Source organism: Eschscholzia californica, unplaced genomic scaffold (assembly GCF_041429995.1).
Source record: "Eschscholzia californica isolate CP2 unplaced genomic scaffold, dmEscCali1.0.p SCAF_2, whole genome shotgun sequence".
Lineage (NCBI taxonomy): Eukaryota > Viridiplantae > Streptophyta > Magnoliopsida > Ranunculales > Papaveraceae > Eschscholzia > Eschscholzia californica.
In genome coordinates, this window is record NW_028238309.1 from 12,365,096 (window position 1) to 12,378,211 (window position 13,116).

At 36.2% G+C, this 13,116-nt stretch overlaps 2 protein-coding genes across 2 annotated transcripts; one reads left to right on the plus strand and one right to left on the minus strand.

Moving 5' to 3' along the window:
- The first annotated feature begins 3,129 nt into the window (after positions 1-3,129).
- On the plus strand, positions 3,130-5,627 carry LOC147556279 (FCS-Like Zinc finger 14-like). Its single transcript, XM_086664114.1, has 2 exons — positions 3,130-4,036; positions 5,202-5,627. Exons 1-2 carry the CDS (start codon positions 3,483-3,485, stop codon positions 5,356-5,358), a joined length of 711 nt encoding a protein of 236 aa, XP_086520240.1. The 5' UTR covers positions 3,130-3,482; the 3' UTR covers positions 5,359-5,627.
- A 2,409-nt stretch (positions 5,628-8,036) lies between these two features.
- On the minus strand, positions 8,037-10,590 carry LOC147556280 (receptor-like protein 49). The gene has a single exon (XM_086663417.1). It carries the CDS (start codon positions 10,561-10,563, stop codon positions 8,383-8,385), a length of 2,181 nt encoding a protein of 726 aa, XP_086519543.1. The 5' UTR covers positions 10,564-10,590; the 3' UTR covers positions 8,037-8,382.
- Between the last annotated feature and the right edge of the window lie 2,526 nt (positions 10,591-13,116).

Genomic DNA, 13,116 nt, shown 5'->3' on the forward strand with positions numbered 1-13,116 from the left:
TCATCCCCATCAATACCTTCAAAAATAGCAATCTTCCCACACAAATAGTCCTCATATCTCCATTTTCCCTTCTTTTGGGAAGTTCTCCAATTTCCATCATAGTTAACACCAAGAGTTTTACTACCAAGTTCTGCCCTAGGCCTGAAAGATAGAAGGAAGGCAACCACATGTAAGAAACTTAATTATAACATGTAAGAAACATTAACCTAACAAGAATGTGGCATTATAAAGTTAACACAACAGTAGGAACAATATCACATGGCATTGTAATGTTAAAAAAACAGAACAACATCACTAACAGGCATAACATTTGATAATCACTATATTATTCACAAAATTGAGTTAATAACTTAATCATAACATGTAAGAAACATTAACCTAACAAGAATATGGCATTATAAGGCTAACACAACAGTAGGAACAATAGAACATGCCATTGTAATGTTAAAACAACAGAGCAACATCACTATCAGGCATAACATTTGATAATCACTATATTATTCACAAAATTGAGTTAATAACTTAATCATAACATGTAAGAAACATTAACCTAACAAGAATATGGCATTATAAGGTTAACACAACAGTAGGAACAATAGAACATGCCATTGTAATGTTAAAACAACAGAGCAACATCACTAACAACCATAACATTTGATGATCACTATCTTATACATTGCACAAGATCACAAACCATAAATCCTATCATAACAACATCACTAACACGAACCTAAATCCCAGACTAAAAGTTAAAGACATAAGTATGAACAAAACCCTAAATTCCAGACTACAAGTATCAAATATCGAGTGTATATGAAGTAAATGACTCAAATGACAAGTAAACAGATGATAAAGCTTGGTTTAGAGCTACTTACAAACCACGAAGAGAAGCCATTACTCGCTGAACAATTTAGGGCGTTCAAGACAACCCACTAATGTTAATCGAAGGTTTTGAAGCTTAACCGACAACCTTAGAGAGAGAAACAGAGATGAACATCAATTTAAACCTTGCTGCTCAAAACCCACCTTCGATTTTGCCCTAATCCAAGCTCGAACAGTTGGAAAGATTTCTAGGGTTTCGTTGGTTTTGTTAGATAGAAATCGAGAAAGAAAAGCAAGGCATTAACTCCCGCGTTTTCTCATTTGCTGAGGAGTGGGATGGGGCGGTTTAAAACATGGAATAGATCTGGACCCTCCATCGAAAACGCTATTTCTGACCGTCAGATTAGGATAAAGGTATTTTGGTCAGTGGGCGAGCGTGCGGTTCGCACGACGACTACTTCACGGTTGTTTCAACGGAAAAGGGACTTTGGGGGTTAACGCCTAAACGGAAATCATTTTAGGGGTGTCCCCCTAATATTGCTAAATAAATGGGGGTCATTGTCTAAAAAAACCCCTAATTAAACCTCTCAAGTAATGTTGGTGAACTAACCATTTGAAATTAAAAGGGTTAATTTGACATTGACCCCCAATTATTTAGCTATATTAGGACTTCACCCCCAAAATGAAAACTGTTCTGGTGTTAACCCCCAATCGACTTTTTTCCGTTATTTTCCCGTTAAAATGTTCTCGTGCAAAACACACGCGTAGAATATGACAAAACTGCCCTTCATCTAATCCTGCGGTGAGTATTCTTTCTCATGATCGACGGTGGATGATGAGAATGAATGTTGATCATCAGAATGAATGCCCCATTACCAATCTCACTTTCTCCCTCCTAAATACCCTCTTTTTCTCTCTCTAGAAATTTCATCTTCTTACCTGTTCTTCCCTTCTCTCTAATGGTTGTCTCGAATTGATTTCCCTCAATTCTATCGATATCTTCTAATCCAACACCCACTTTTGTAAAACCCAGTTTTCTTTCTCTACAACCCTCTTCTTGTTCTTTGTCCTCAGTTGAAGAAATTGCTTCAGGTTTTGAGAAAGAAGGGGGAAACTGAAGATGAGTCTTCTTCTAATGGAGGAAGTAATAGAGGACCAGGTAATGTTTTCTGAGTTGAAGAAATTTGGGTTTCTGAACTTGAAGAGTGATTATTTGTGAACTTGTGTTTCTGAAATTTGGGTTTCTGAACTTGGATTTCTGAACTTGAAGAAATTTTAATGGACTATCAATCTCTACAACCCTCTTCTTGTTCTTTGTCCTGAGTTGAAGAAATATGGGTTTCTGAACTTGAAGAGTGATTATTTGTTTGTGGGGTTTGAATCATATTAGCATTAGTTGGAAAAATGGGTTGTCTTCTAAATGAGATTGATTGTTCTTGTTCGATATTCGATAACCATTTTAGCTCAGCTAAATCCTCATACTGTAAATTAGAATCAAACAAACTAGAGTAAGAATTCTGTTATCAAAATTGAAATTGGGAATAAACTAGACCTAATTTTGATATTGTCATATTGATTAAGTTAGTGAAATTGGATATGGCCTACGATTTCATCATCTTCATTTGAGAAATCAACGAGGTCTTCGACGGTGCGGTAGTAACCCTCGTGGAAATAGTTTGCTGCTCCCATTTGATTTTTTCTCTCTATGGAGTAAAATTGATGGAAGAAGTATATTCACGAGATAGGAAAAGTGTTGAGAGATAACTTAGATGAGAGATAATTTTAGATAGAGAGAGAGAGAGAAGAGTTAATGTGTACCTGAAGATGATAGGTGAGAAGCTAATGGATGATTTTCATGATAAGTTAAATATGAAAATAACAAAAGATGAAAGAACAAAGCATTTGTTATGGTTGATCATAGGAAAGAATTGTGGCCGTAGGATTAGATGGAGGGCAGTTTTGTCACAACCCAAGTGTGTGCTTCGCACACTGACCATTTGACGGGTTTTTAACGGAAAAAAACCGATTGGGGGTTAACGCCAGAACAATTTTCATTTTGGGGGTGAAGTCCTAATATAGCTAAATAATTGGGGGTCAATGTCAAATTAACCCAAATTAAAATAATTAAATACCACCACATGGACACATTGGCCAGGAGGCCCAGGACACACACCAACATAATATATTAAAGAAGGGAATAGAAATTACATTCATAAAGTTATGTTGTATAATGATATTATAAAGAATCTAGCCATCAATCAAATGATACACATTTATGTATGTACATTGCATTAAAGAAGTGAAAATAAATTTAAACAGAGAATCAAATAATTACTTCAATTTTTATTTCTCTTTGGCCATATTCTAAATCAAACTCATAGAGAGATAAAAAGAGAGAGAAAGAGAGAGAGAGTTTCTGTCCACCAAACCATCTCTCTCTCTCTTCTATAATAGTTCACTGTAAGTTTCTGTTACTAATTCCTCTCTTTGTTCATCTGTCTTCCCAATTCTAGATTTCAGATTTTCAATCAAATTTTGAAAAAAATATTTCTCTCTCTAAATCCCTTAACCCACCCTTCAATTCTTCTCAGTTTATAGTAATCTTTGGATTGCTGAGCAAAGAAATCAAGAATTTAAAGAACAGATCCACCAAAGAAATAATGTCTGATTCTTCATCAAAGAAGAATCTTTCAATCAATCTATCTCCTTTCATCAATTTCTCTGAAACTTTTTCTTCTGATCAACCCTCAAAATTTCTGAATTCAACCAAACCTCCAAGAAATTTTGAAAATGGAATTGTGGGTCTTGGTATTGTAGCAGCTATGAATGAAATTATTGATACCCATGAACCTAATTCAACCATTAAAATATCTGGTGGTTCACCAAGATCACAACCAATCCCAATTATAATAGCTAAGCCCATACATATAGAGAGAAAACCCATAATTGAGGAGAAAGATGAGATGGAATTATCTGAGACTTATACTTGTGTGATTTCTCATTTTGGGAATAAGAATTCTTCCCAGAAACGTGAGTATTTTGATGACCAAATTGATGCCATTATCACTGGAAGTTATTGGGGAAATTCTAGGTTTTTTTATACTTCCCCACCTAAGTATTTTGAAGATGAGACAGTTTTTCAGGCTCCTGATTTCTTAAACTCTTGCTATCTTTGCAAGAAAAAACTTCATGGAATGGATATTTTCATGTACAGGTAAATGATTTGTTTGTGTTTAAATTCCTTTTGATTTCTATTAGAAGTTTGGGTAGTTTTCTTTAGCTTAATTGTTATGATTGTTCACTTTTCCAAATGATTTTTACTCTTGTTTACTTGTTTTCTGTTTGATCATCAGAACACTTTAGCTGATTCATTGTTATATTTTGGTTTGATATTATATGGAATTTTGACACCCTTCTCCCATGTGGGACTATTCCCATAGGCTGGTGGGGTTTCCGGGTCATGTGGAGCACGTGTGGCTTTTAAGGCCTACGACTTGTAGTCGTGTAGAACTAGCTTTGGCACAAGTCTAAGACTTGAATAGGTTCCCCGAGTTTGTCAGGGGCTGCCCGTCGATAAACTTACTGCTACCATGTTAACTTTTGTGGGGATACAACTCAAAACTAATAGGCGATGAGTGGAGAGGACCTAGACATTATATTCTTGTTTGCTACATCGCCCTTCTCCCATGTGCGACTATTCTCACAGTTTCTAGGTAACTCGACGCTCGAGTAGTTGAGTTCAACCTAAATGTAATGGTTTCAGTTTCTTCTTTGTATACTTTTTTCTTTTTGCTTTTAATTCGCTTTTTTTTTTAGTTTTTAAACAGAACTAGTTAACTTGTTATACTTTTTCATCTAAAGATGAGATTTTGAAACAGAATTTGTGTCTAAGTACATCATTTCAACTTGGATCAAGCTTTGCTCGGAACTGTTTTAGGCTTTTAGCCACTTTTTGTTTTCATTGTTCTCATCTAGTTTCATTTGTATAACCTAAACGGCAAGCACTCTATCCAACCGTAACATGATCTTTGTCCCTATTTATCATAATCAATACACAAACACTAATAAAACGAATGCTTGAAGCGAATAATAACATAGTAGTAGTTGCCAAGAATAACCAAATGGTTTATGAAGATTCAAGGGTATCACAACCCACTGCATTAGAGTGATTCTTCTCTACATGTAAACATATTTCCTACCAAAATTAGACAAGTTGTAAACCAAAATTAGATTTTATTGACTACTTTTTTGACATCGATTGAAAGAACATCGTGTTGGTTATAGTGTCGATTTGTGGTGTTTGAGTTTTTCTCTTTTATAATCATTAAATGTGGTAACGAATAAATTGTTTTAATGATTTTGGGTGTTTTTTTCTACAGAGGAGATAAAGCCTTCTGTAGTTCAGATTGCAGATTCAAACAGATGATAAGTGATGAACGTAAAGAGAGACGCGGATCAGTGAAGAGGTCATACGATTACTCCATTTCTCCTTGCTCTGCTCCAAGGTTCTCTACAGCTGGGGTTGCAGCTGCATAATATACTATTGTTATACCAAAAAGATAGAAGATTTAAGTAATGAGGGAAAGGGTTTCCGAAATAAATAGAAATGGGCAAGTAATGGTTTTGAACAGTTCTATATGTTTTATATCTCTTAAATTTAGGGAAGCTAAAAATTCTCGAATAGAAGAGCATGGTGAGTATAATTTTGTTTAATAGTACCCTCATAGGGGAGAAAGACATAAAGCTTCTAATTTTGAAATATATTATATCCATTGTGTTAATGAAATTACTTGTTCGTTTGTTAATGATTTTGCTGAAGTTATTCGTAATTTCACGGCCTTGTTGGAAAGACACTCGTCACCATCTATCGTTTGGTTGATTTATCTTATAACGTATATTTGAATGTGCTTTAGAGAAATGATAACACATGATCAAGTAATTAGAACCAATAAAATCAAATATGGAGTACGTGATCAGCGACATGATTGTTATAATAGACCTGAAAGGGTTCATGATTTGGTTCTGAAACGCAGAGATCGCACAAAACGTATTTCTCCCATTGCAGCTCGACAGTGAGAGAAGCAATTGCACAATATTGGATTGCCCCGCGCAGAAAATTGCAAAACTGTTGGTTGTTTCTTGGATTTTCACGACAAATGGCTCGCACCAAGTATGGTGAAACAGTCGGTGGTAAAACTGCGAGTAATGGGACTTTGGCCTAATCAGGTTTAGTGTGACCCGTAAGTGTCAGAAATAGAAAACAAGATAAGGATTCAATCATCAACTGTGCCTTTCAGCTATCACAGAACTCGTGTCGCTGCATCCATATATATGTTATACTTAGATGTTGCACAAAGTAACTGCGGTAGTTCACTGAAAACACAATATTTGGTCGTGTCACAGTGACACTAAGACTAAGAGTACAAGAGGTTGACGTATTAGATGACATACCGAGAGTACAAGAAGTTGACATACTAGACGACATACCTGGGTCGGAGCATTTGTACCATCATCAGGTAACAGTTTCAAACGTAATTTAATAGGAAAAGAACTAGTTTTTTGCCCTACAAAAACTGGACGAGAATTTAGCAAACTATTGTTAGAAGCTTGTTTGAAACCATAGATGGATTTGTTGAAGCGACAAACTCTATTGTCAAAGATTTTTTTTCTAGGTCGGATGGTCATATAGACTCTCTCACTTAAGTCATCGTGGAAAGAAGCATTAGTGACTTCAATTGAAGAAGAGACCATCCGTAGATAGAAACCTGTGATAACAAGAAACTAGCAATTACTAATTTGGCAACTTTTACAGGAGCCGTGATAGTTTGTGTCTAGTATATTCCTTTGCAACCTGTCGTTTTTTATGACATTAGACCAGACCATCGGAGTGTAATTAACTTTATAAACTCATCTGAAGCCAATGGATTTCTTGTCACTGAGGCAAGGGTGTTATAGACCACATATTATTGGTTTCCTGGGCTGAATTTTTTTCACCCATAACATTTTATATCATGTAGGTTCCTCGGTGGTTGTAGTGCACGTGAGAACGCATTATGATAAGCATAAATTAGTCGAAAATTAATGCATGTCATTGACTAATGGGTGTACGTGGAACCGGCTTATCAGTTATGAGCAAATATAAGATGGTTGATTCTTCACACAAATTGGTCTAAAAGGAAATGGTGGACCCTCTTTTATATAGATCTGAAAACATATATAGATGTTGAAGTGGCAGAGTGAGAGAAAACGATGATATGGACCTCTAGAGAAAAAGTAGTGGGTGGTGAGTTCACTTGGTCATATGTGTATCTGAAGTTTCGTGGAGCCAGAGGCTAATCCGAAGGTGGAAACAGACTAGAGTGGAGTCGAGATAGAAGCCGACCGAAGTTGAACAAATCATCCAAATTTCGAAGGTTAAATGGAGCATATGTTTGTTAGTAAGATGATAAAGGAATATCATTAGGCGACTCAAAAGAGAACGCGCCTTTAAAGACTGTTCAAGGCGCCTCTTTTTTTCCACATGTTCCTCCTGAATTTGGTTTGAGGTAGACGCCGGTTAACACTTACTGGAAGCGCCTTTAAAGCTTCCCCCAATCACTACGAAGATATTATTACTGAAAATCATTTTCCCGAGCGGAAGTAGGGTGCTGTATAATTTTCCCCAGGAAAAGTAGGCTGCTGCATAGTTTGTCTGTCTATATATATTGTCACACAATTGAAACCCCACTTTTGTTTAAGAGCTTGTTACCAGTTCCCATGGCAGAACCACCACGACCGGTTGGTCCGTTTGCTTTCCCACTTAAGAATGGTTTATGTAATATGGCAAATTCCTTATACTCTGTGACAAGCAAGACAAACCCCTCTTTTCCAATGGATTACTAATTCCTCCTCCTCTGATCTTTCAACAAAAAAAAAAAAAAAATTCCTCCTCCTCTGAATTCACAAAGCAAGAGTTTATTCTCAATTGCTATGTTTTGTCTAGTAATCTGGATCGCTTTAGTTCAAAAGTTTTCTTGCTGTTACAATGATCATTTTTTTACTCACTTTTATTGCCCAATTGGAAGTAAAAAATGGAGAAAGACATAATTTGGGAAGATATTAATCTCTTATTTGCTCTAAATATAAAGGATTATATGTTTTTGCTGTTTCCTGAGATACCAATGTCGAATTTTCGGGGGAAGCCTTATTATCTACCAGGCAATTGGAGTTATCCATTATCCTCAACATGTCCTATATCATTTGATGACTTTAGTGTAATATTACATTAAAGAAAAACTCGTAAGTGAAAGAATACTATTTTTTCTTCTGCTTAAGACAAGTACATAAACTATATATTATATCATCCAAAAACCTAAAATAAGCGTATCTCCAAGACCTTTTAACCAATAAAACACCCCACAAACACCAAAAACCTACCACAAATCCGAATGGTAGTCCCGTATAAACATCTCAATCCAATCTTCATCTTCATTGTTCTCCATTGATCCTTCACCGTCACCATTTGGTGATTTTTTACGTTGTCCATCTTCGTCGCATTTATTGAGTGGAAAACCACAAAGATCATGGTTTCCAGTGTAGCTCAACTCGGAAAAACTCTGTAATTGAGTACCTAAAGGAATTTCCCCTGACAAGTTTATATGACAAGTTCAAGTAACCTATGAAAGTTAAATTCGCCAAGCTTTGAGGAATTGAACCCGATAATCTGTTGTTCGACAAATCTAGCGATTCAAGTAAGTTTAAATGACCAATTCCCTTTGGAACTCTTCCTGTAAAACTATTATTTGCTAAGTTCAGAGTTTGCAATCCAAAGAGGTAGGTTAGTTCTTCTGGGATCTCGCCATATAAATTGTTACTTGAAAGGTCTATACCAGTAACAAGATTAAGCAAACTTTCTCCATATACCATATCTTTACCTTTGGCTACAAATTCTACTGTATCCAACCTAACATGTGTATTAGGATCCGGATGTGGGTACCGGTTTGAAGCCATTGTACTAAAATTCTTAAAGCATTTTGGAATTGGCCCCGACAGATTGTTATGGCTCAAGTCCAGTATTCGAAGTAAAATAAGGTAACAAAGTTTTCGAGGAATTTCACCGTGGAACTTATTAGAACTTAGTCCGAGAACTAAGAGTTTATCCTTAAGGCTTTCTCCTATCCATGTTGGTATCGCACCTGTGAGTCTATTCTCACCAAGATCGATTAACCTCAACATAGTACAATTTTGCAATGACGAAGGCAATTCTCCGTTGAGTGATTTTTTTTGCAAATGCAAGATTTCAAGCCTTACAAGAAAGCCCAAAGAACTTGGGACATTCCCTGTTATGTTGTTGCTATGGAAACTTATCCGAAGCAAAGAAATCCAGGGAGACCAACAATCAGGAAGCATTCCAGATAGGTTATTTTCTGAAAGATCCAGATCTTGTAAGGAATTCATATCTTCTAGCGGATTACATAGTAAAGCAGAAACAGACCCTGAAAGGTAATTTTTGGAAAGATTAAGTGAGTCGGTATTATTAGATATAAGCGGCAAGTTCCCGGTGAATCTGTTTGAGTTCAAGTAAATATATCCTCCCATCACAGTTTTCAATAACACATTTGATAAGTCTCCCTCAAGTTGATTGTGTGATATATCTAAATGGATGCATTGGGAAGTCATGTTCCAAAACCAAGAAGGAACTGGACCAGATATCCCTGCATTTGATATGTCTAGCCAATAAACATCTTCTTGCGTTCGTAACCATTGAGGGAATCGGCCCCCGACTGAACAATTTCGAAATAGAGCTACTCGGAGTTGAAAAGGAGGAACCCAGTCACGACTCACGTTTAGAACCATTGAACTGATATCTAATTCCCTCAGCCTTGTGAGATTGTTTAAGTTAATTTCAGTCAGAACACCTTCTAATGAGATGTACAATTTCTCCAAACTCGAGAGGTTCCAGAAACTTTCTGGTATAGACCCATTTAACTTTTTTCCGCTAAGATCTAACTCTCTCAACAATGACAATCTTCCTAAAGACATGGGAATTGAACCAGAAAGTGAGTTTCCTGCAAGAGACAATTTTTCTAGATTCTTAAGACTTCCCAATTCATCAGGTAATTGACCAGAAAGTAGATTATTTTCCAAGTTTAACGATTTCAATTTGTTCGAAAAACATCTAGATGAATTTATAGGTAATCTCGATATATCTCCTTGAAGCTTGTTGTTAGACAAATTTAATACCTCCAAATTGCAAAGACTTCCCAAGGTTCTTGGTATCTCCCCTTCCAACTTATTCAAACTCAAATCAAGATAATAAAGACTTGAAAGGTTACCTAGTTGAGGAGGAACCTTGCCAGTAAAACCGTTACCGAATAGATCAAGATATCGTAAATTCTGAAGTGAACCCAAGAAAGCTGGTATCTGAATCCCCAAGAAAACATTCAAACTTAAGTCCAAGTGATACAAATGTTTCAACTCCAAGAGAGAAGGATTTAGCTCACCACTCAACGAGAAACCTATAAGTTGAAGTTTAAGAACATTAGTTTCAGTTTTGTTTTTGCAGATTACTCCGTTCCATGTGCAGCAATCGTTACCAATCCAAGACAAGAGTTCATTTGAAGGATCTTTGAGATCATGCTTGAAGTTCATAAGAGCTTCTCTATCTCTGGGATTGCAAGCAACATTAAACTTGATCATGTTTGACGAAAACAAAAGTACACCAAGAAAGGAAATAACCATTATCAATCTTATAAGATCCATGGTTTCCCAAGGTAAAAGAAGGACATGTACGATGTCTTCAAAGAAAGGGAAATGTTCATATATATAGATTGTCTCACTGAGTCTTAATCCATTTGATCATTGACTTCCAATACACAAAATGGACCTACTAAAGACTTGAAGACTTACTAATTTACACAAACATATTCTCATGACAGGACTAATAAAGACTTGTTCGTTGACTTCACGCCAAGGTAATGATGTTGATCAGTTTCTAGTCTTTTAGGAACTACAAATATATGTTGTTGGTGTAGCATAGGCTGAAACGAGGGTTATGGGTAAGTTGAGGTTTTGCTAGAAAGTAGCTAGCTAAATTAGAAGCTTGAACATTTTTCCTTGTTCAAATACAGAAAGAAAATGTATAGGTATATATGGTTGTTGATCGTCAAAAGGTAATGATGTTACTAGACAAATTCAAGTTTTTTTTTCTGTTGAAGGGACAAGTTCAAGTTAGGAGCAAGAAGATATATTCATCCCTCCATTTTGGTTCCTCCTCCAGCCCTTCGCTGATGTGGCGACATATCACTTGAGTATATTTTATCACCATTCTCTCTCTAATTGCTTCATACTCAAGTGATATGTCGCAACATCAACGGAGGGCTGGGGGAGGGACCAAAATGAAGGGATGAATAGAATTTCTTTTTTTTTGAGAAAGAGATAATATATTGATTAATGTTCCAAGAAACTCTCTCTCTCTCTAATAACAATGAATATAAGCACAACAAGTAAGGGAATTTAAGCGAATCAATCTTGAGGGAGAATGAGGACTATTGTAGAATTAAATCAATAAGGAGCCACCATATCTCACCAAAAAATCAAACTTTACCATAACCAAATTAAATTCCTTTCATATAAATCTAAAGAATTATTTGTAGAAACTCAAAAAAGAGACTTTTTTTTTGTAATTTTTAGGTTCCAAGTCCAAAAATCTACACCTAAACATACATTTAATCCACCTAATAACCAAAATAATAATTATAATGGACATTTAGTCCAAATTGATCCATCTTTATAGAAAAACAGATCTTTATCATTTCTATTTTATCATAATACCCATTATAACCTTTTATATAAGAAAAAACCCACTTTTGAAAATCAATCCCTAAAATTCTTTATTTTTTTTCTCAAATTTTTTCGATTAATTTCAGACTTACTACCTGTTTCGCAATATACACGTTATTTAGTATCAATTACGTATATTTCTACAATAAAACACATTTAGTATAGTTGGTTATGTCAAAATTGGCTCCCGGTTAAATCAGCATGAAAAAGGGAGTTGATGCATGACAGCCTCCGTTATGATGGTATATTTTGTTTGGAGAGGAGAGATTCCTCTGTTCAGCTCGGCTTCTCTGCTCTGCTCCTTGCTCCTCGCTCTTGTTCGTCTGTTCCCGAGGGGGGGAAACCTACAAAGGGTTCGAAAACCGCTCCGACGCTCAAGACAGTCAGGGTGCTCTTTGCAGTAAAAGAATGAATAGTGATCGATTCTTTTGGGGGCGAGTTGTTGGAACTCTGAGTATGGGGTGATCTTTTTTGGAGTGAAGAGATCGTGTCCTGTGAAGAACAAAGTGGGGGGCCTTTTATAGGCGAAGTTAGACCGACTGTGATTAGTGGCGGTGGCTGTCAAACCGTAAGGGAAGTTACCTCTTTTGCGTATCTAGGGTTTCTCTTCGAGTCTATCCCGGATCTTTGATAAGTGAAAGTTCCTAAGTTCAAGGATACTTTGTATATATCTTTCCGGAGTGATATACTTTAAGTAGAAGTTTCCTCTACTAGATACATGGAGTCCAATCGGGCTTAAACACTTCAAGATGTGAGGCCGACTGAGATCTTTCTAGAAAGTCCGGGATTAAGTCATTAGGTCGCGCGGCGCTGATATCTCCCCACTTCTGGGCGTAAGATATGGGTCGAACCTGTGGAGACCCCCCTTATTCCTTTTAAGATCCCAGGGCTGATCTATCCATGCCAAGGGAGTTTAGTGCAGAGCTGATTTCTTCCAGCCGACTTCCAAGTTAGGGGAACGTATGGTGGACCATCAGGTGTTTAGATGTCCTACTGCCTTAAGCCGAGTCGTTCCAAGAGACTTCAGGTCTGATCTTGACTCTTCAGACATTAGTCAACGTCTGGACATTTTATGCATCATCAATAGTTAAAGTGGGTTTTTTCTTGTTTTGTTTCATAAATAACGTGTTATTTATTGTTTAAACTTCATACTTAATTTATTTTTTACATATGTATCATACATAACACATTATGTATCAACAATGTTTCTTCCAAAAGGGAAAAGGACTAAAAAAAAATTTCTGTGAAGATTTGGACCTTAATCCCTTTTTGAATTTTATTTTGGGCCTAAAACCCGTGGACCCTTGTTTTGTTTAAATTCTAAAGATTCGCTATAAGACTTAAAATAAATTTATTTGACATTTTGCCTGACATGAGAACTTTTGTAGTACCAAACAAATCTAAAGACTTACGTATAAATCTAAAGACTTTCATGTAAATCTAAAGACAAGTACTTTTGTGTCTAAAGACCAA